Below are 22196 nucleotides of genomic sequence, written 5' to 3'. Positions count from 1 at the left end.
TTCCTTTCAGGGAAAATCCAGCCTAACAAACCTGTTGGAATTCTTTGAGGAGATTCCAAGTAGGATAGATAAAGGGGGATACAATGGATGTTGTATATTTGGACTTTCTGAAGGCCTTTGACAAGCTGCCACACAGGAGGCTGCTTAACAAGAGCCCATGGTATTACAGGAATGTTATATGATGAGATCATTGGCTGATTGGCAGGAGGCAGCGAGTGGGAATAAAAGGATCCTTTTCTGGTTGGCTGCCAGTGACTAGTGGTATTCTGCAAGGGGGCGGTGTTGGGACCACTTCTTTTTATGGTGTATATAAATGATTTGGATGATGGAATAGATGGCTTTGTTGCCAAGTTTACAGATGATACAAAGATTGGTGCAGGGGCAGGTAGTGTTGAGGAAACAGGTAGGATGCAGAAGGACTTAGATTAGAAGAATGGGCAAGGTATCGGCAAATGAAATGCAATGTTGGAAAGTGCATGGTCATGGTAGTAGAAATAAATGTGCAGACTATTTTCTAAACAGAGAGAAAATCCTGGAATCTGAGATGCAGAGGGACGTGGGAATCCTTGTGCAGAACACCCTGAAGGTTATCTTGCAGGTTGAGTCAGTGGTGACTCATGTTGGCATTTATTTCAAGAGGTCTAGAATATAAGAGTAAGGATGTGATACTGAGGCTTTATAAGGCACTGGTGAGGCCTCACTTTGAGTACTGTGAACAGTTTTGGACCCTCCATATTAGAAAAGATTAGCTGGCATTGGAGAGAGTACAGAGGAGGTTCACAAGGATGATTCCAGGATTCCAGGAATGAAAGAACGAGGAATGTTTGATGTACTGGGTTTGAATGAGGAATGTCTGGGTCTGTACTCACTGGAATTCAGAAGGATGAGGGGGGATCTCATTGAAACTTTCAAATGTTGAAAGGCCTAGACAGAGTGAACGGATATTTCCCATGGTGGGAGAGTATAGGACAAGAGGTCATAGCCTCAGGATAGAGGTGCACCCTTTCAAAACAGAGATGTGGAAAAATTTCTTTATCCACAGGGTAGTGAATTTGTGGAATTTGTTGCCACATGCAGCTGTGGAGGCCAGGTCATTGGGCATGTTTAAGGCAGAGATTGATAGGTTCTTGATTGGACACTGCATCAAAGGTTACAGGGAGAAGGCAAGGAGACGGCAAAAAAGTATCAGCCATGATTGAATGGCACAGCAGACACAATGGGCCAGATAACCTAATTCTGCTCCTGTATCTTATGGTCTTACAACGCTTGATTTCTGATTTCCTTTAAGACAATCCAGTAAAATCATAAACTAACAGTTTCATGAATGAACTCTTCTCAGGCATCCAGCCAGGTACAGGTAACAATTTTAGCCAATATTTCCATGACAAACTTTGCCATTTTCATCAGGGATGATGCCTGGATATGTCTAGTCTGGTGGTATTTATATTCCCTTAGTCCATCCCTCCTGATTGGTTAGTCCTTATCCAATCAGGTTTCCACTGTCCCATCTTGTTTACAATTGGATTCTAGTTCTTACTTAGAGCAAGACCTTCGTCTTTGTTAAAATTCTTTTCCTCTAGTTTTATTTCAATGGCTTCCTTCATGAAGCAGTCCCAAAAGTCAATGGCGTGGCACAGAAGACTTGTGCCATCGATGTCAATCCTATAGTCGTTGTGAACGCATTGACCATTGTGAAGAGTTTGAGTTACCAGTTTAGTCCATTTGACGCACCAGGTCTGTGCATTGCAGGATCCATTTGTTTAATGTTACTATGTATTATTTAAATTCCACCAAATACAGGAAATAAATGTGCAAGTAGAATTCTTACTGAATGTACAGTGTTCCTGGTCACATTTATTTTTAATTGTTTTTGGTATACTAATTCTGCACTTTTTCTTCAGGGAGGTAATTCTTAAGAACAGACCTTTCCCTAATTTCTAGCCCCACAAACTTCAAATATTTAGTCAACAAGGAGAGAAGTTCAATAAGACCTATAAGTTCTTAGATTGAACATTAAATCTGCAAACGTGAATTACAAAAAAAACAGATTAACAAAAATCATATCACAGATTGCTTTATTATAGAGATCAAAGATATCAATATAAGTATACCTATTTTCCATTAGTTCTCGAATCTGAGCAATATCACGGCCTGCTCCAAGGTGTGTATAGTAAGGACCTTCATCTTTTTCACTAATTTGCTCTGTTGATTCAAAATGAAAAGAAACTAACATTAAGCCATTAACTTATTTTACTAACAAGGAAATGTTTACATTGATAGGAGTAATTAATATAAATCAACAAAATTACAGAAAAAATTGACTGATAATTACAAATCGTTTGTGCACAATTGGGAACAGAGACGGGAAAAGGAGACACTGCCTCCTGCATCACATCATGCAGTCCAGGTTCTGGGTTCACTGAGGCACAAGGTTATGAGTCGTACAGTGGAGAAGGTTTGTTAAACTGAGGTTTCAACACTACTCTCACTTCAACACAGAAGTTTCCTCTAACCTTACTGAAAGAGCAGGGACATTCTCCTTACTGCATTATTATCGGGGGAACAAACTTATTTATTTTATTTAGAGAAACAGGTCCTTCTGGCCACCCAACTATTAACCCTGATCTCAGGACAATTTACAGTGACCAATTAACCTACTATCTGGTACATCTTTGAACTATGGGAGAAAACCAGAGTACCTGAAAGAATCCCCATTGATCATGGGGAGAACATACAATCTCCTTGCAGATGGCGCTGGAATGGAACCCCCTACTCCCATGTCCCAAGATACTACTGTGAAAGGGTCTCAATCCAAAACATGGGCTGTTTATTCCTCTTCATAGACCCTGCCTGACCTGCTGAGTTCTTCCAGCAATTTGTGTGTGTTGCTCTCTGATCTTTACCATTGGCAGAAATTTTGGCCACCATGCCAAAATGCCTACATACAAATCAGCTGTTAGAATGCATTATCCCTCATTTGGATCCTACGTGACAATGATCTCACATAGTCAAAGTGCTAGTGATCAAAGATCAACGTTCCCAGGACATTAATCTCATTGCGCTGGGATTGTGCTGTTGACATATTGCCTGCAATGCTTCCCTATAGCAACTACTTGTCAAAAATACTTCAATGGCTGTGAACTGTTTCGGATAAGTCAAGTCAACTTTTATTGTCATTTCGACCATAACTGCTGGTACAGTGCATAGTAAAAATGAGACAATGTTTTTCAGGACCATAGTTTACATGACACAGTACAAAAACTAGACTGAACTACATAATTAAAAAAAAGAGGAAGCTAAGAGATTCTGCAGATGCTGGAAATCCAGAGTAACAAATACAGTGTGCTGGAAGAACTAAGTAGGTCAGGCAGCATCTATGCAGAGAGAACAGTCAATATTTTGGGCCAAACCCTTCATCAGGAAATTTTAGGATGCCTTGTGATGTGCTCACCGGTTAGAGAAATAATTAAGAAAGTTCAGATGAATTGACGCAGTAATTCAAAATAAAGAGACTTTTGATCCCCTAGCATGACGTTTAATTCCCCCAATGTAAAGAGATACTGTAAACATGCATACACATAAGAATCACATTTATTTTGAGGTTTTTCTACTACAACATAAGTCTTTTAAATCACATGCAAGCCATTAAAACTTCTCATGATGTAATGTTTGGATAAGAGCCAAAATGCCTAAACCTTATTTCATTGACATGGTTGCCAGAAATTATTCCTGGCAGATGAATAGTTCACTCCTGCTAAAATCCAGAAACCTGATGTGACCTTGGCAATGGAATACACCAACATGGCAATTGATTTACTATTATGCCAGGACTTCTAGTGATTTGAAATTTCACCATGCATTGATTACAAAGCTAAGGAGCTATATTAGCCACAGTTTTAAGAGATGTATAACAAGTTCATCAAGTGGTTAACTTCAATCTATGGCCTTAGCAACAAGGAAGCTACTGGCCTGGAAAAATAGAATGCTTAGCAAAGATACTGTTCAACTCATTCTCCAAAGAAGAATGAAGGCTTCAGGGATATAGAAAAAGAATTGGACAATTATAATGCGGGCAAATGTGATGTCATTATTTCACAGAAAAAGCATAAAAACCATCATTGGTGAGAGATATTCAGAGGGATCTGGGTTTCCTTGTACACAAATCACTGATAGTTAACAAGCAGATACAAGAAGCAACTAGGAAGGCAAACAATATGTTGAAATTAAAACAGTAAATGTTGGCAAAACTCAATCGGTCATGCAGCCTCTGTGAAAGAAGAAACTAACTTTCAATTTGAAGATCCTCCATCAGAACTGGAGAGAAAATAAGTTAGTATTTCTCTGCTTTCCAATTCTAGATTTTTTAAGTGAAAGGTTAACTATTTCTCTTTAGTGTTTATTGTTCTAGAGTAGTGCTTCATCCAATGAGTTTGTGGCTTTGGCTGGTACTCTATTGGGGGTGCACTTCTGAAAGTGACTCTCTAATTGGGTAAGTCTTCAATGCTAATGCAGTTTTCTGCTGTGCCTCTGACAGATCTGTATTTTCACATCTCTGGAGCAACTTTCTGAGGATTTGACATGGCATGACTTTAGAAACTTCTTTCATCATCAGAAACTTCTTTACCTCCATCACCTCCTAAGCACTACAAGCTACAGAATCCGAGATCCTGTGACTGGAGATATTCTTGAATTGGCCTGCATTCTTCTTCGAATTTCCTTTCTGTTTTGGTTCTGAAACCTATAACAGTGGCATGCTGGTTGCTGCTCCGAATTTTTTCACTATTGCTCGTTCTGCCCTTCATTCATCCTCACCCTGTTCTATGTCACAGGAACCACGCTGAAATATTACAAGTTACAGCCACTGGAGGGGGCTCGTGTAGACTCCCACAGCCTCATTATGTTACATTTGACTTGTGGAAACAATCTCACACAAAGAAATATGTGGATATGTCCTAATAAAATAAGTACTTCATAATGGCATTCCTCCTTTGGTATGTTTGTAGTTCAATTTCTGCACTAATTGACTATTTAGACAATTTAGCAGCATGGCACCTTTCCTGTTTGCAGATCCCCAGGTTCTTGAGTAACTTGTCCACCCTCCCTCTGTACATAAATTCCTTCATCTATCTATTTTTCCACACTGCATGCTGGATCTCCTGTTCAATAGTGGGAAATGGAATAGAGGAGTGAGCACTAAGAACCTTAGCCTACCGGTGATCACTTCCATATTACTCCTGTTCCTACCTGCACTTAGTCCCAGAATTCAGTGTTCCCAAATCTTAATGTGAACGATTCTAGAATTCATCTTAAACCCTAGCAGAATCATCACCAAAATTCAAACAGCCCCAACCTCATGGCACTTATTACTACAACACCTATTCATTCCTCAGCTATAGGTATTTTCCAAATTCCACCATTCCCTGAATACCCTGTATTCATTCCCCAAATCCCATCAGTCCCAGTCCTCAAAAACGCTCAATTCAAAAACTCATCCACTCCCATTCCACACCTACCCCTATTCCTAAATTCTATTCCTCTTCCTATGACTTCCATTCTTCACTAAACTTATTCCCAAAATTTCACTGTTCATATTACTCACTTGCCACAAGACCCAATACCCCACCATTTGTGTTTCTACTGTAAGTTTTAGTGGAGGCAATTCAATACAAATACAATGAATCTGAATCAGAATTTGAATGTATTTTAGAACCTGATATTCTGTGTATACTAGACAAACGTCCATGAGTGAAGACAATTGGAACACTTTTTCAGGATGAGATCCCCATCTTCTACGCCTAATGATTCTAGGAACTCTTGTTGTTTTGCTCTGCAGTAGTAGGCCTTGAAGAAGGAATCTTCCAAGATATCAAAATATGTTTGATTTTCCTTTTCTTTGGGGATTACTACTCTATACCACTGCTTCTGAAAACTAAATAGATTAATACCTGATACTAGAAACTAGCATTCAAGGTAGATTCAAGTTTGGATATTTACTTCTCAAACAAAAAGAAAATTAAAATGCTGCAATTCATAAATATTTGTCACATTTTTTTCCAGATTAGGATGCCTTTAACCATAAGTAAATTACATTGATCAAATTTGTATCAGGGCAAGCCTGAAGTTTCCTTGTATTTACCGCTTCAAAGGTGGTTGAACAGCTTTGCAATCACTAGGCTCTAACCCTGCACAATTCTGTGGAAGGAGAGTTCGAAAGCAGTCTGGCTGAGTGTGCAGAACTCCACAGGTACATGATTCTGTGGACCTGTAGAACTGAGGATGCAAGGTTCTGATGCTACACAGTTAGCTAGTGCACAGATCTGTGGTTATGCAGGGTTGTGTGTGTGGTCTGTGGCTTATAGGTTTGGGAATAGCACTTTGGATACATTGTTCTGCAAATGGCTTTCTGTGTGAATGATACACCTTATGTTATCAAGGAAGGTATAGATGGAGATCTGTGATACTAGCCACAATTTTCCAATCTTTGTGAGAATTAGAGAGCTGGAGAGTTCAGGTCAAGTTCAACGTTAGGGAAGCTGTGAGGAACAGGAGAAAATTGACATTAACTCTAGGATAAAAGTGAGGCCAAGATAGAAATGTAAGGGAAGTACCATGCATGAAGAACTTCAATTGTTCTATTTCTGATAAGAAAACAGAAATGCTAGAGCTGAGCTATACACTTGATGTTGCATACATGGATCTTTAAAATCCCACACAACATGTATGCTAGAAAAACTGAAACAAAATGGGATAAATGTACATTGGAAAGCAGGCTGACATTACTTACCAACACAGCTACATGCAGGGACATCAAACTGTGTCTTTTTCGGGGTATCCAATAAGCTTTTAATAGGAGTGTCTAAAAGTTTCATGGGTGACTCTAAAAAATTACTCAGAGTAGACCCTGGTCGTTTTTTTGTCGGGGTGGCCTCTGTGGAAGAGCTGGTTTGTTGAGCAGAGGGACAGTCGCCGCCCATATCAGACTCAAAATCTGCAGTAGCAGACAAAATGGTGAGTGGCCCTGTCGTTTCGACCTTCACTTGCTTGGGCGACTTGACACTTGACTGCTGTTCAAAAGGGAAGGAGAGGTGGTACTCTTTGAAGCGCTGCTCCAGTGCTTCAATGATGCTTCTTTCTTGTCTTTGCCGGTCACAGCTGAATTGTCGGCTTTGTTGTTTAATAACATTCACTACTTCAGCTTCATTTTTCAGTTGGGCGCTGGAGAGTATCGATGAAGGGCCTGTAGGAGATTCTTTCTCGGTCTTAATCACTTTATGAAGTCCTTTGAAATCTTGCATTTTTTGTTGGTGTAGTCTTATTTGACTGTCTTCCTGTGGCAATAAATGGGATTTAAGTGCTGCGATTGTTTGAACATTGTCTTCCTTCTGAACGGATGGAGATTGATTTTGGAGCATTTGCACTGAGACTGGGTGCGAGTGAGAGACGGAATAATCCTGCGCAGTTCTGAGGACAGAGTGTTTCTGGAGTTCAGCTTGCACCTGTGGGTGTCGGTGATGGATTGGTAGCTGTTGGGTTTGCTGGATAACAGATGTGTGATGGACTTGTTGCTTTGGATTCTGAGCTTGAACTGGCTCCTGCTGGGTGTGTTGATCTTGTGGTAAATCAGTGCCTTTGCTTAGCAGCAGAAAACCTTGGCTCACACTGCTTTCTGCCCTGTACAGTCTTGTTCCCTCTGGGCTAGTCTGCTTGTCCTCACAGTAAGGCAGAAGGACCTTGTTTGACTGAGACTCATTTAGTTTTCTCTGAGCCGGACTTTGGGTATTCTGAGGCTGGCTGTGGTGTTTCTGCATTGGATGGGACTGTCGCTCACTCGACGTCCCCACTGGGGTTTGCAATTTGACGAGCTCCACTTGCTTTAAGCCAGCACCAGGCTGTGGTCCGCCGCCACTCTGGTAAGTGTGGTTGGAAACTGGCGCCATGTGTCCAGGATCAGGGCCAAGCTGTGACCGTTGGGTTTGATGCTCCTGCGGCCAAGGGTGGGAAGCAGGAGCTAACCCTGCCACTCCCCGCTGCAGACAGGGATTCACCAGCAGCGTGTCCGACGGTCGGGGCACAGAGTGGGGACGGTCCGGGGCCATGCCTGGCAGCAGTGATGTCCTTACAGCCGGGGTGTCCGCCTTAGCAGGGAGCAGGTGCTGTGGAGCTGACTCCGGCTGGTACACCTGCCCCTGGGGCTCTGGCGCCGCCTGCTGCCCTTCGCCCTTCTTCAAGCCCTCCGGCCCTTCCTGTGTAGGCCCCTGGATCGGGGCAGCCCCTCGGTGCTGCTGAGCAGGCGGGATATTGGCCTGCTGCCCAGGGTTGCCCCAGACTCGAGTCTTCTCCTTCTCCAGTTGCGGAGGTGGCTGGGTGTCAGCCAGCGCCTGTAGAGTCGGCCCCCCACCTCGACCACTGCCGTGCAGCCGAGCAAAGCCCCCACCCTCAGCCAGACCGTACTGTTCCTGCTCCCCGCAGGATGGCTGGGGCCTTGCTGTCTGCAGCAGCCCCACAGCCTCAGCCTGTCGCGGAGAATGCCTGCTGCCCGCCATCTCCGGTGGGCCGTGATTGTTGGGAGGGAAGCTGAGCCCTGCTGCTATTTGTGACGAAGTGTGGGATGGACCAGTAGCACCAGTCCAAGAAATCATGTCAGAGTCAGTGCTGGAGGTCCTGGTGAAGCCTGCAGAGCCTGGGCCGTCAGTGGGTAGATGCTTCTGCCCTTCCTGGTTCATGGTCGCCACTACCTGCTGAAGCTGTTGCTTAATCTGCTCTTCTGTTTTCGGCGAATATACCCCTGGCGTCACCAGGAAGCTGCTGCCCCTCCCCCAGGCATAAACTTCTGTACTGACTCCAGCTGAGGCTGGTGGTGGTGCAGAGGGGGAACTCCCACGGGACAGTGAGGTATGTGAGGGAGCTGTGGTCTGAGATATTCTGGTGTATTCACGGGATGCAGCAGTAAAAAAGTACTCTGGGTAGCCTGGAGTCAGCACCCGGGGACCATCCTGCTGGATGTTTGTGGAAGATGTGGAACTTATAGCACCATTTGCAATTGGCACCTGGTTGATTTCAAAGCAGGGGAGAACGTCTCCATTTTTGTAACTGTCAACTTGCTTGATAACCTTCCTTTTTGACTGTGGTTGGAGGCATCCGGGAGCTTCACTGTCAGGAGCAGGAGGCTTGCTCATATCTCCCGGTGAATTCCGCCCATCAGTCTCACAAAGTCCACCCTTTTCCCAAATGCACCTTTTCACTTTGACCTCTTGATTCTCTATGTCCACATCCTGTCCATTTGCCTCTTCAACCAACTTCATTTTCTTGCATTGCTGAAGCCCACACAAAGAAAATTCACTGAGGGCATGCTTAATGCCATTCTGCACATTCTTGGAGGCTCTTAGCGTTTCTCGCTGAGCCTCAAGATTCTGAGAGTTTCCTTCCTGTTCCTGTGCAAGGCTCTCAACGTAGCTGCTTTTCACACTTTTCCATCTGCAATCTCCATTGACTTGGTGTGGCTCAATTTCTGGTTGTTGGTGTAACCCACTCACAGTTTCACCCTTCACTGACAGGGCTTCAGCTGGACACCCGGGGGAGTAGCAACGGATCGTTAGCACTGGACTCAGTCTCTTGTCCTCGTCATGACCGGCTCTTTCCTGTTCCATCTGGTCTGCTTGAGGGCCATCCACAAGGTTACCAACTGAACGTATCTGAAAGAGGAGAAATGCTTTTTAACATAACGAAACAGCAGATAATATTCCAGAAATTGTATCTCAATTGTTTTTCACACATTGTGACACAGGTGTCAAGTTTAGTATATTATTATTATTATATTAGAAATTCATTATAGTTTAATATTCCCCTCACAATTGCTTGTGGAAATGTTCAAGCCCCAAGAAACACAGAGCAAACAAAGAGCACAATCTCAATAAACTCCTCCACACGCTAAATAAGTTTAAGTTGTGAATTTTTGAAACTTTCACTTCTCTCATTTATTTTACCAGAAAAATTACACAAGGAAAAAACAAACAAAAATATTCACTGGTGCAGTGCCTAATTTTTATTTTCTGTTTCTATACTCTTATGGCGCATACTTGCATACTGGGACATAGTTCAACATTCTTGCAAATGAGACAATACCAGTGGTTGCTGAACATTTTGAGCAAGTTAGTGTTTGTAATTGCTCAGATGTATGGGTGGTCCAGTAACACACTGGCTTTAAAAATAATCAGCAGTGTCATCCACAAAGAGCAGAAAAAGCTTACTAGGACCCTGATGTAAGCAAACAAGAAACATAAGGGTTTTCTGAGTGAAACTACATTCTCTGCAAGAGCGGGGAAGGCCCAGTAGAGCACAATGTTGTGCACAGATTCGCAAGTAGGAGGCTCTGTGGTAGTTTCAAGCTATCAGTCTAGGCCTGAGTTGTCATCAGATGATAGATATGAAGGCCAGTGCCTGATATAAAGAACAGCCCCAGATCTATCACCTAACCATGGATCTACTGTGAGCGTGACTACTGAAAAAGTAATGTCCTTGAATTTCTGTTCTGTTCAAATTCTAATTACCCGGTTATCAGACAATTCACAAGTGTGTCAGGCTTCCCTCTATCACTGCATCGCTTTCACAAACTTTTATTGTCAATTTACATGGTTTCCTTTCATCTTCCCTTTACCAGTTTTATACCTCCTGGTGTTTTAATTTGGATATCAAAAATCCACTTCATCTGTGGTAGAGGCTTCAGGAATCATAATCAAATCATAACCTGCACTCACTAAATGGAGGTTTGCTTCATTTCGCCCAATCTTTAATCACAACTACTACCATCACACTGATATGCACCACTGCTCATTCTTCTTTTCCTCTTCAAGTCTTTCCACTTGCCTATCATACTGCTATCCAGTGATAAATAGAGGATTGATTTATCTTAGCTACGAGCTTGTTGCACCCTCTTTAAAGAGATAAAGGAACAATGAAACCCTGGTACAGTATTTTTATGTAGTAGTAACTCATGCTTCAAGGTCAAAGCATATATTCAAAGCTGCTATTCTAGAACAGTAGCAAAGGAGTGTTGATGGTGTTTTCAGATTTTTCAGATTAGACTGTGAGAAGAAGGTCCATCTGCCTCGTCTATTGGATATAAAACATTTCACAGCACAGTTCCAAAAAAAAACGGCAGTTTAAGCCAGTATTTATAATTTTTTTTTAAAACAGCCATTTGGGCACTGGTGTTTTTAGGAATTAGCAACATGAAAATGGTCTGACTCATCTCCATACTACATTAGTAATTAGGGTTAATAAGTTTGTTGTTAGCTGTTAAGGGGATTCATAACTTGGATGCGTAGGTTTCCTCCAAGTTCTCCAGTTTCCTCCAACATTCCAAAGATGTTCTGGTTGGTAGGTTAATATGACCATAAGACCTTAAGATAGAGGAGCAGAATTAGGCAAGTCTGCTTCAAGATGTCATCATGGCTGATCCACTTCCCTTTCAGCCCCAGTCTTCTGCCCCGTGACCCTTCATGCCATGTCTAATAAGAATCTATCACCCATTTCCTTCAATACACCTAAGAACGTGGCCTCCACAGCTGCCAGATTTACCACTCTCTGGCTAAAGGAATTCCCCATATCCATTCTAAAAGTTAGGCCCCTCCATTCTGAGACTGTGTCCTCTAGTCTCAGACTCTCCCATCAGGGAAACATTCTCTCCACATCAACTCTGTCAAGGCCTTTCACAATTTGATAGGTTTGAATTAGCTCCCCCCAACCCATTCTTCTGAATTCTTGGGAATACAGGCTCAAAGCCACCAAACACTCTTCATATGGCAAACCATTGAATCATGGAATCATTTTTGTGAACCTCCTTCAAACCCTCTCCAGTTTCAGCACATCCATCCTAAGAGGCCCAAAACTGCTCACAATACTCTAAGTGAGGTCTCAACAGCACTTTTATATTCTAGTCCTCTTGCAATGAATGCTAACATTGCATTTGCCTTCCTTACCACAGACTCAACCTGCAAATTAACCTTTAGGGAATCCTGTACAAGGACTCCCAACTCCCTTTGCACTTCAGTGTTTTTGTGTTTTCTCCCAGTTTAGTCGACCCTGACCCTTTCATTTCTTCTACAAAGCGAATGACCACTAACTTCCCAACACTGTATTCCATCTGCCACTTCTTTGCCTATTCTGCTAATCTGTCTAAGTCCTTCTCTAGCCTCTCTACTTCCTCAAAACTACCTGTCCCTCCACCTATCTTCATATCACCTGCAAACTTTACAACAAAGGCTTTAATTCCATCATCCAAAACATATGACATCAAAAAAACGGTTCCAACACAGAACCCTGTAGAACACCACTAATCACCAGCAGCCAATCAGAAAAGGCTCCCGTTATTCCCACTCTTTGTCTCCTGCTAGTCAACCACTGCTTTATCCATGCTACAATCCTTCCTGTAATGCTATAGGCTCATAGCTTGTTAAGCAGCCTCTGGTCCAGGTGACTTATCTACCTTCAGACCTTTCAGTTTCCCAAGAACCTTCTCTGGTGACAAAAGGTTGTACAGGAGCGAGATATACCAGTCAGCTGAGTGGAGTCATAGTAACAACCTGGCACTCAACCTGGCAAGACCAAAGAGATGACTGTGAACTTCATAAAGGGTAAGACGAGGGAACACAAACCAATCCTCAGAGAGGGATCAGAAGTGGAGAGAGTGAGCAATTTCAAGTCTCTGGATGTCAATATCTCTGAAGAACTAATCTGGATGCAACATATTAATGCAGCTATAAAGAAGGCAAGACAGCAGTTATATTTCATTAAGAGTTTGAGAAAATTTGGTTTGTCAGCTAAAACACTTGAAAATTTCTACAAACGTACCGTGGAAAGCACTCTGACTGACTGCATCACCATTTGGTACGTAGAGGGGTGGGGGGGGGGGAATACTGCACAAGATCGAAATGTTGCAGAAACTAGTAAATATAGTCAGCTCTATCATGAGTACCAGCTTCCGTACTATCCAATTCATTTTCAAAGGGCGGTGCCTTAGGAAGGTGGCATCCGTCATAGGACATGCCCTCTTCACACTGTTACCACTGGGAAGGAGATTCAAAAGCCTGAAGACTACACTCAGCAATTCAGGTTCCCCTCTGCCAGCCAATATCTAAATGGACATTGAATCCATGAACACTACCTCACTACTTTTTTTATTTTATGTTATTTTGCAACACTTATTTTAATTTAACTATTTAATAGACAAATATATACTTAATATAACTCGGTTTTCTTTTCTCTCTTTATTTATCATGCATTTCATTGTACTGTTGTTGTAAAGTTAACAAATCCCACGAGATATTCCAGAGATATTCAATCTGATTCTAGTAATGGTAACTTCACACACTTCATGACCCCTGATAACTGAAACTTCCACCATACTACTAGTGTCTTCCACAGTGAAGACTGATGCAAAATACTTATTCAGTTCATCTGCCATTTCCCTGTATCTCATCATTCTCTCTCCAGCATCATTTTCCAGTGGTCCGATACCCACTCTCGCCTTTCTTTTATACTTTATGTATCTGAAGAAACTTTTGGTATCCTCTTTAATATTGTTGGATAGCTCATTTTCATATTCTAACTTCTTAATTACTTTTTAGTTGCCTTCTGATGGTTTTTAAAAGCTTCCCAATCCACTAACTTCCCACTAATTTTTGCTTTATTATATACCCTCTCTTTGGCTTTTATGTTGGCTTTGACTTCCCTTGTTAGCCAGTTATGTCATATATCATTTAGAATCCTTCTTCCTCTTTGGGATGCATATATCCTGTGCCTTCCGAATTGCTTCCAGAAATTCCAGCCATTGCTACTCTGCTGTCATCCCTGCCAGTGTTTTTTATCAATCAGTTCTGGCCAACTCCACTCTCATGCCACTGTATTTCCCTTTACTCCACTGTAATACTGATACATTTGACGTTAGCTTCTCCTTTTCAAATTTCAGGGTGAATTTGATCATATTATGATCACTTCCCCTAAGGGTTCTTTCACTTTAAGCTCTCTAATCAATTTTGGTTCATTGCACAGCCACCAATGCAGAAGAGCTGATCCTCTATTGGGCTCAATGAGCTGCTCTGAAAAGCCATCTCAAAGGCATTCTGGAAATTCCCCCTCTTGGAATCTTGCACCAACTTGATTTTTCCAATTTCCCTGCATATTGAAGTCCCCCATTGTAACATTGCCCTTTTGGTATGCATTTTCTATCTCCCAATGTAATTTGTAGACCACATCCTTACTACTGATTGAGAGTTTGTCTACAACTCCCATCAGGGTCTTTTTAGCTTTGCAGTTCCTTAGCTCTATTCACAATGATTCAACACCTTCTGACCCTTGGTCACCTCTTTCTAATGATTTCATTTAATTTTTTACCAACAGAGCAACACCACCCTCTCTGCCTTCCTTCCTGTTTTTCGATACATTGTGCATCCTTGGGCATTAAACTCCCAGCTATACCTTTCAGCCATGGTTCGGTGAGACATACAACATCATACATGCCAATCTAACTGTGCTGCAAGTTCATCTACCTTACTCCTTATTCTGCATGCATTCAAATATAGCAACTTCAGTCCTGTATTCACCCTTTTCGATTTTGTCCACCTTTTACGTTGCAACTCATCCTGTTAACAGCAATTTTGCCCCATCAACAGCCTCTCCTCACTACACATTGCCTCTGTTTGTAAACCAGTTACCTCCTCTTCAGCACTATTATCTGCCTTTCCTTTTATTACTTCTTGAATTGAAATAAGCAGCTCAGGACATTCGTTGCACCATGCTCAACCTTTTGATTAACTTTGTCTGAAGTCTTACCAACATCTGCCTCCACAACCTCTCCACTAATTGTTCTGGCAATCTGGTTCCCGTCCCCTGCTACTCTAGTTTAAACTTCACCATGCAGCATTAACAAGTCTTACTGCTAGGACTATTAGTCTCCCTCCAGTTCAGGTGCAAACTGTCCCTTCTGTACAGGTCCCATCTTCCCTATAAGAGAGCCCAATGATCCAAAAATCTTATTCCCTCCCTCTTACATCAACTCCTTTGCTATGTATTAAACTATAATCTTCCTAGTTCTGGTCCAAAATTGCTCACAATCCTCCAAGTGAGGCCTCACGAAAGCCTTATAAAGCCTCAACATCTTTGTTTTTACATTCTAATCCTCTTGAAATGAATGCTAACATTGCATTTGCCTTCCTCATCAGAGTAAGCCTGCAAACTAGCCTTTAGGGAAATCCGGCACAAGGACCCCCAAGTTCCTTTGCACCTTAGATCTTTGCATTTTCTGTCCACTTAGAAAATGGTCTACGCTTTTATTTCTTCCCGACACTGTATTCCATTTGTCACTTCACTCATTCTCCCAATCTGTCCACGTCCTTCTGCAGCTTCTCCACACAACCTGCATCTCCACCTATCTTTGTATTGTCCACAAAGCAATCAATGCTGTCACCCAAATAATTGGTTTTTGTGAATTGTCCTTTGATTAGGCTAGGGTTAAACCGGTGGGTTGCTGGGTGGTACGGCTCATTGGGCAGAAGGGCCTGTTCCACACTGTATCTTTAAATAAATAACAAATAAACTTGACATGTTTTACCTGCTGTCTGATAGAGATGAAGTAAAACCTTCAGGTCTTACATGGAGGAAATTTAAAGAAAATATGTAGTAATTCAAAAGGAACCGAGCTATGAAACTTCAATGTCTCAGGCCTTGCTCCTTTATTAGAAACTGTAAGTGGCATGTATACTGGAGAAAAACAATGGTTCAAATTCCCCCTCTACTCACCATAATTTCTAAGTGTATGAAGGAAACACATGTATACCAAATATATTTACAGTGGCTATGCAAAAGTGTGAAAACAAGATGTTGTGCAAGCTCTGCCAATTATTATTTCATTGTGGAAAGGACATTTTGAGCAGTTATCTTAAAGCATCTCTTGTAAATATTAATGCTTGCTGCAAAATTTAAAACCCAAGAGCTTGGAAATTTTCCCAACATACCCCTGTAACTTTCAAAGGACACCAATTAAAGTTTCAGAAATCATAAAAACACAATTGCACTAACCTCACACCACAATTACAGAGTGAGATGTGGGGATGCTTGTGGAATTGAGGTCATTATGTCATTTACCCTCTGACATTTCAAGGTCAGACATTAGATAAGTATACTTTAGAAACTACATCTATAGAATCAATGTTAAGTGAAAAGCAGCTCATAGTCACTTTGTCCCTTAAAAAAAACAAAGGCTTCTAAATGTATATCCAAAAAAAACTTTTGAAGTAGTATCACTGTTACTCCAAACACAAGTGCGGAACCAATCTAACAAAATTCCACAAGCATGAAATTTTGATGGAAGACCAGTTTGATTTTGCTGGGAATGTTTGGGGGTAAATATCTTTCATGGCACCAAAAAACTTCTTTCTCCTTCAGTGAGGTTAATAAACCCATTGCAGATACATTTTTCGGTTTACACCTTACCTCCAACAAACTAGTGGCTCACTGAAGTGTCAGTTTTGTATAGAAATGCCAGCTCAGGCTTGGGTTCAATTGCTTCCAACATGGAAGTGGGATAGCTAACACTGAAACATGTTAGTGCCCCTGCTAAACAGAACTGTGTGTTGGGAATTCTGGTCCATTTCAGGCAGAATGGTTTTCCATCCATTCAATTTCACAACAAATGGTATAAGCTATCAATGCAGATGGCTTTCTTTTCTTTTTACAATATTTTTATTCAGAAGAAAAAAAAAACAAGATTTACAGAGTGCAACACATAGATACGTCTCAACATAACTTGTGTACATTCATATATTGTAATAAAATTGATCAAAATGTTATAGCATAACACAAAGGTATACCACTGTAATCAAAAACTTAAAGATAAATCACACATCATAAAAGAAATTTTTAAAAAATTTTAAAAAGTCAACCCCTTACCAACTACCAAAGAAAAAAGCTGATGGATGATAATGGATAACTAGAAAAAAAGACATATTCGTTTAAGAGAAGATAAAAATATACATAAAAGTCTGTGCACTGTTAAACCTTATAAATTGGAAAAGTAATTTAGGAAAGGTCCCCAGATATCATAAAAGATTGTTTCGAATTTAAGACTGAGCAGCAGATCTTTTCTAAATTTAAATAAGACATAATATCACGTAGCCATTCAAGATGTGTAGGAGGGGTAGACTCCTTCCATTTAAGCAAGATTGCTCTTCTTGCTAAAAGAGAGGTAAAAACTAAAACCTGTAGTTTAGGAGTATTTAAAGTTATATCTTCATTTGCAGTAATACCAAACAAGGCAGTAAGGGGATTTGGGTCAAATTGGACCCTAAAAAGTTGTGAGAAGGTATGGAATACTTCCCGCCAAAACTTTTCAATTTTAGGGCAAAACCAAAACATATGAATTAAAGAGGCATCAGCAGAGTTGCATTTATTACAAAGTGAAGAAACATTCGGGTAAAAACTGGACAGCTTCTGTTTAGAAATGTAAGCTCTATGAACCACTTTAAATTGTAGAAGAGAATGACGAGCACAGAAAGATGATTTATTAACCCGTTTAAGAATTTTATTCCATCATCAGAAATCTGACAATTTAGGTCATCTTCCCAAGCTTTTTTTTATTTTATCTAAAAAGTCTTGTCTAGAATCAATCAACAAGTTACAGATACCGGTAATAGAACCATTAACAAAAGGTTTTAAATTTAAAAGATCGTCCAGTAAATTTTTATCAGGAGCTATAGGAAAAGTAGTTAAATGGAAACGTAGAAAATCTCGAATTTGAAGGGATCTGTAAAAATGTGTTTTTGGGAGTGCAAATTTATTTGACAATTGGTCAAATGAAGCAAGAGATCCTGAGATAAACAGGTCCCAAAAACACTTAATACCTAGTTCATCCCAATGACTTTATCAGTCATGGAAGGGATTAAAAAAAATTAAGGAGAATGGGAGATCATAATGAAAAATTTACTAAACCAAAAAATTTCCTAAATTGAGCCCAAATCCTTAAAGTTTGCTTAACAATTATGTTATCTGTTATTTTATTTGCTGAAAAAGAGTATGATCCAAGAAGAGAGACAATAGAGGAATTTTTTACAGAATTAACTTCTAAGATAGATAGATAGATACTTTATTCATCCCCATGGGGAAATTCAACTTTTTTTCCAATGTCCCATACACTTGTTGTAGCAAAAACTAATTACATACAATACTTAACTCAGTAAAAAAATATGATATGCATCTAAATCACTATCTCAAAAAGCATTAATAATAGCCTTTAAAAAGTTCTTAAGTCCTGGCGGTTGAATTGTAAAGCCTAATGGCATTGGGGAGTATTGACCTCTTCATCCTGTCTGAGGAGCATTGCATCGATAGTAACCTGTCGCTGAAACTGCTTCTCTGTCTCTGGATGGTGCTATGTAGAGGATGTTCAGAGTTTTCCATAATTGACCGTAGCCTACTCAGTGCCCTTCGCTCAGCTACCGATGTTAAACTCTCCAGTACTTTGCCCACGACAGAGCCCGCCTTCCTTACCAGCTTATTAAGACGTGAGGCGTCCCTCTTCTTAATGCTTCCTCCCCAACACGCCACCACAAAGAAGAGGGCGCTCTCCACAACTGACCTATAGAACATCTTCAGCATCTCACTACAGACACTGAATGACGCCAACCTTCTAAGGAAGTACAGTCGACTCTGTGCCTTCCTGCACAAGGCATCTGTGTTGGCAGTCCAGTCTAGCTTCTCGTCTAACTGTACTCCCAGATATTTGTAGGTCTTAACCTGCTCCACACATTCTCCATTAATGATCACTGGCTCCATATGAGGCCTAGATCTCCTAAAGTCCACCACCATCTCCTTGGTCTTGGTGATATTGAGACGCAGGTAGTTTGAGTTGCACCATATCACAAAGTCCTGTATCAGTTTCCTATACTCCTCCTCCTGTCCATTCCTGACACACCCCACTATGGCCGTGTCATCAGCGAACTTCTGCACATGGCAGGACTCTGAGTTATATTGGAAGTCTGATGTGTACAGGGTGAACAGGACCGGAGAGAGCACGGTCCCCTGCGGCGCTCCTGTGCTGCTGACCACCGTGTCAGACCTACAGTCTCCCAACTGCACATACTGAGGTCTATCTGTCAAGTAGTCCACTATCCAATCCACCATGTGAGAGTCTACTCCCATCTCCGTTAGTTTGTGCCTTAAGATCTTGGGCTGGATGGTGTTAAAGGCACTAGAGAAGTCAAGGAATGTAATCCTCACAGCACAACTGACCCCATCTAGGTGACAGAGGGATTTGTGCAGCAAATACGTGATAGCATCCTCAACTCCCACCTTCTCCTTATACGCAAACTGAAGAGGATCCCGGGCGTGCCTGGTTTGTGGCCTCAGATTCTGTATTATCAGCCGCTCCATGGTCTTCATCACGTGCGACGTCAAGGCAACAGGTCTGAAGTCATTCAACTCCTTTGGTTGTGGTTTCTTCGGTACCGGGACAATACAGGACGTTTTCCACTGTCTGGGTACTCTTCTCTGCTCCAGGCTCATGTTGAAGATGCGCTGTAGTGGTTCTCCCAGCTCAGTCGCACAGGCCCTCAGTAATCGTGGGGAAACTCCATCCGGTCCCGCCGCCTTGCTGGTACAGATCTTCCTCAGTTGACCTTCCACCTGTGCAGCCGTAATCCTGGGCGTGGGCAAGGTTTCCTGTGAGTGGCTATTTTCCTGTGAGGGAAGTAAGCCTGGTGTGGAGTTCTGCGGTGAGGATGAGATTGTGCTGTCGAACCTATTGAAGAAGTTGTTCAGCTGGTTCGCTTTCTCCACATCTCCACTTATGTTTGCCCCCCGCTTTGCACCGCATCCGGTGATGATCTTCATCCCATCCCACACCTCCTTCATGCTTTTTTTCTGCAGCTTTTGTTCTAGCTTCCTCCTATACTGCTCCTTTGCCCCCCTTATCTGTACTCTGAGTTCCTTCTGAACTCTTTTAAGCTCCAACCGATCACCATCTTTAAAGGCCCTCTTCTTCTGGTTTAGGAGGCCTTTGATGTGACTAGTGATCCAGGGCTTATTATTGGGATAGCAGCGAACAGTTCTAACAGGGACAACGGCATCCACACAAAAGTTAATATAGTCCGTTGTGCATTCAGTGACCTCCTCAACGCCCCCACAGAGCCCCCCTTGCAGTACATCCCAGTTAGTAGTACCGAAGCAGTCTCTCAGGGCCTGTTCAGCTTCAGGAGTCCACTTCCTAAAAGAGCGTGTGGTAGTGGGATGCCTCATCACAATTGATTTATATCTGGGCTGTAACAAAACCAGGTTGTGATCAGCTTTCCCCAATGAAGGCAGTGGGGATGCACTATATGCCTCCTCTACGTTTGCATACAGTAGGTCAATAGTCCTATTACCCCTGGTGTAGCAATCCACGTACTGGGAGAAAGCAGGTAGTGTCTTGTCCAAAGTCACATGGTTGAAGTCCCCTGTAATTATCACCAGTGCCTCAGGGTGCTGTGTCTGAAGCCTAGCAACAGCGGAGCTGATGACGTCACACGCTACCGTTGCGTCGGCATCGACCCATGATGGGCAATCTTTACGATAAATAGGACCATGTGGTGAACTACATATACCTGTCTGGACACGCCCCCCCCCCCCCCCCGCTGACTGCTCCTGTGGCTCCTCCCACGGACCCCGGTATAAAGGCGATTGGGGACTCCGCCCCGGCCTCAGTCTCCAGGATGTAGCATGGTGGTCAATTGCTGCTTGCCCTTTCTTCCAGCCAATAAAAGCCTATATCTCGCCTCACGTCTCCGAGAGTTATTGATGGTGCATCAGACCAGAAAGTAATATTCCTTATATTGGCAGCCCAATAGTAAAACCTAAAATTGGGTAGGGCTAGGCCACCCATCTCTTTATTTCTTTGTAGGTAAACTTTACTTAAACAAGCTTGTTTATTATTCCAAATATAAGATGTTAAAATTGAATCTAAAGAATCAAAGTAGATCTTAGAAATAAAAATAGGTAAGGCCTGAAAAAGATATAAAAATTTAGGAAGAATCTTCATTTTAATCGAATTAATTCGGCCAATTAGGGATAAAGAAAGAGGAGACCATTTAGAAAGCGTCTTTTTCACATAATTCAATAAGGGGCTTAAGTTTTCTTTAAATAAATTCTTGAAGTTTTTAGTAATTTTCTAAGTATTTAGTCCCTTGCTTTCAGCTCCCTTTTTTTTCTGGTAGTAGGCATTATTATCCTCTGTTGCTAAGTGTATTCACAGTCTGGGAGTTTGATTGTCCTGATTTATATTCTCTATATTGTGTTGTGGTTGGTCTGGAGTTTTTTTTTGTGTTGTGGAGCTTGGGGAGGATACTAAGTTTACTTGTCTTTACTTTAGGTGCTTCTTTGTTAAATTCTCTTCCTTTGTAGCATATTGTCATTGTATGCTTAATTTTGCACTGTATCAATGTTCCTTATTGTGATTTGGGGTTTTTTAATTTGTAAAATGTATAGAAAAAACTAATATATAAAAAAAAACACCATGGGAAAATATGTATTAGTCTCGGTAAAAAGGAAAGACAGATAAGGAAAATCAGTAAGTAAAACAACATATACTCACGAGTGCAAAAAAAGGAGTAAAGAAACAAATATAAAATAATTAGAAAGGGAAGCAGTTTAGATAGCTTCCTAACATGACTAATTTAAGGCATTCAAGGGAGAAAAAAAAACAAAATGACAAAATGGCACAATAATGAAAAAACCAAAAACCAGCAATAAGAAATATAGAATATTGTATACTATTGAAAAACAGTAAAAGACCAAAAGGTGTATAAATAATCAAAAGATAGGAAAAATCTGAGTGAATTTAAGGTAAAGCAAAACACCCTATAGTTTCATTCCTCAGTAATTACTACATGTATACCCTACATAATTACTTTCAGTCAAATTACTAAAAGGTAGGTAAAAATCAACATAACACTGAGAGAATATAACGTATTGTTTAAAAAGAGCTGTGAAAAAGTAACATTAGAGGACCCATATAAAGGCAGAAAACAGTAAAAGAGAAAATGGATGCAGTCTGCCAGCATCTTTTGCATATTTTGAAAGATAACAAGGCGCCAGTTACTTAATCAAACAAATGATTAAGGCTTCATAAAACCAAGAAACCTTGTTATCAACAAAGCACCAATTACTTGATT

The 22196-nt window shown here is 41.3% G+C and overlaps 1 protein-coding gene across 2 annotated transcripts in view; it reads right to left on the bottom strand.

Annotated features, from left to right (window-relative positions):
* The window catches only part of LOC140713902 (methylcytosine dioxygenase TET2-like), a 171842-nt gene that overhangs the window by 46631 nt on the left and 103015 nt on the right, over nt 1-22196 (bottom strand). For both annotated transcript variants that reach the window (XM_073024564.1, XM_073024574.1), the window contains 2 exons: nt 6785-9692; nt 2112-2202 (listed from right to left, as the gene is read on the bottom strand). In XM_073024564.1, the coding sequence (XP_072880665.1) occupies nt 2112-2202; nt 6785-9647 (2954 nt within the window). In that variant the 5' untranslated portion in view covers nt 9648-9692. The remainder of the gene's footprint in view (nt 1-2111; nt 2203-6784; nt 9693-22196) is intronic.

The sequence above is a fragment of the Hemitrygon akajei genome, chromosome 2 (assembly GCF_048418815.1).
Source record: "Hemitrygon akajei chromosome 2, sHemAka1.3, whole genome shotgun sequence".
NCBI lineage: Eukaryota > Metazoa > Chordata > Chondrichthyes > Myliobatiformes > Dasyatidae > Hemitrygon > Hemitrygon akajei.
This window is presented reverse-complemented; position numbering and strand designations above follow the sequence as displayed.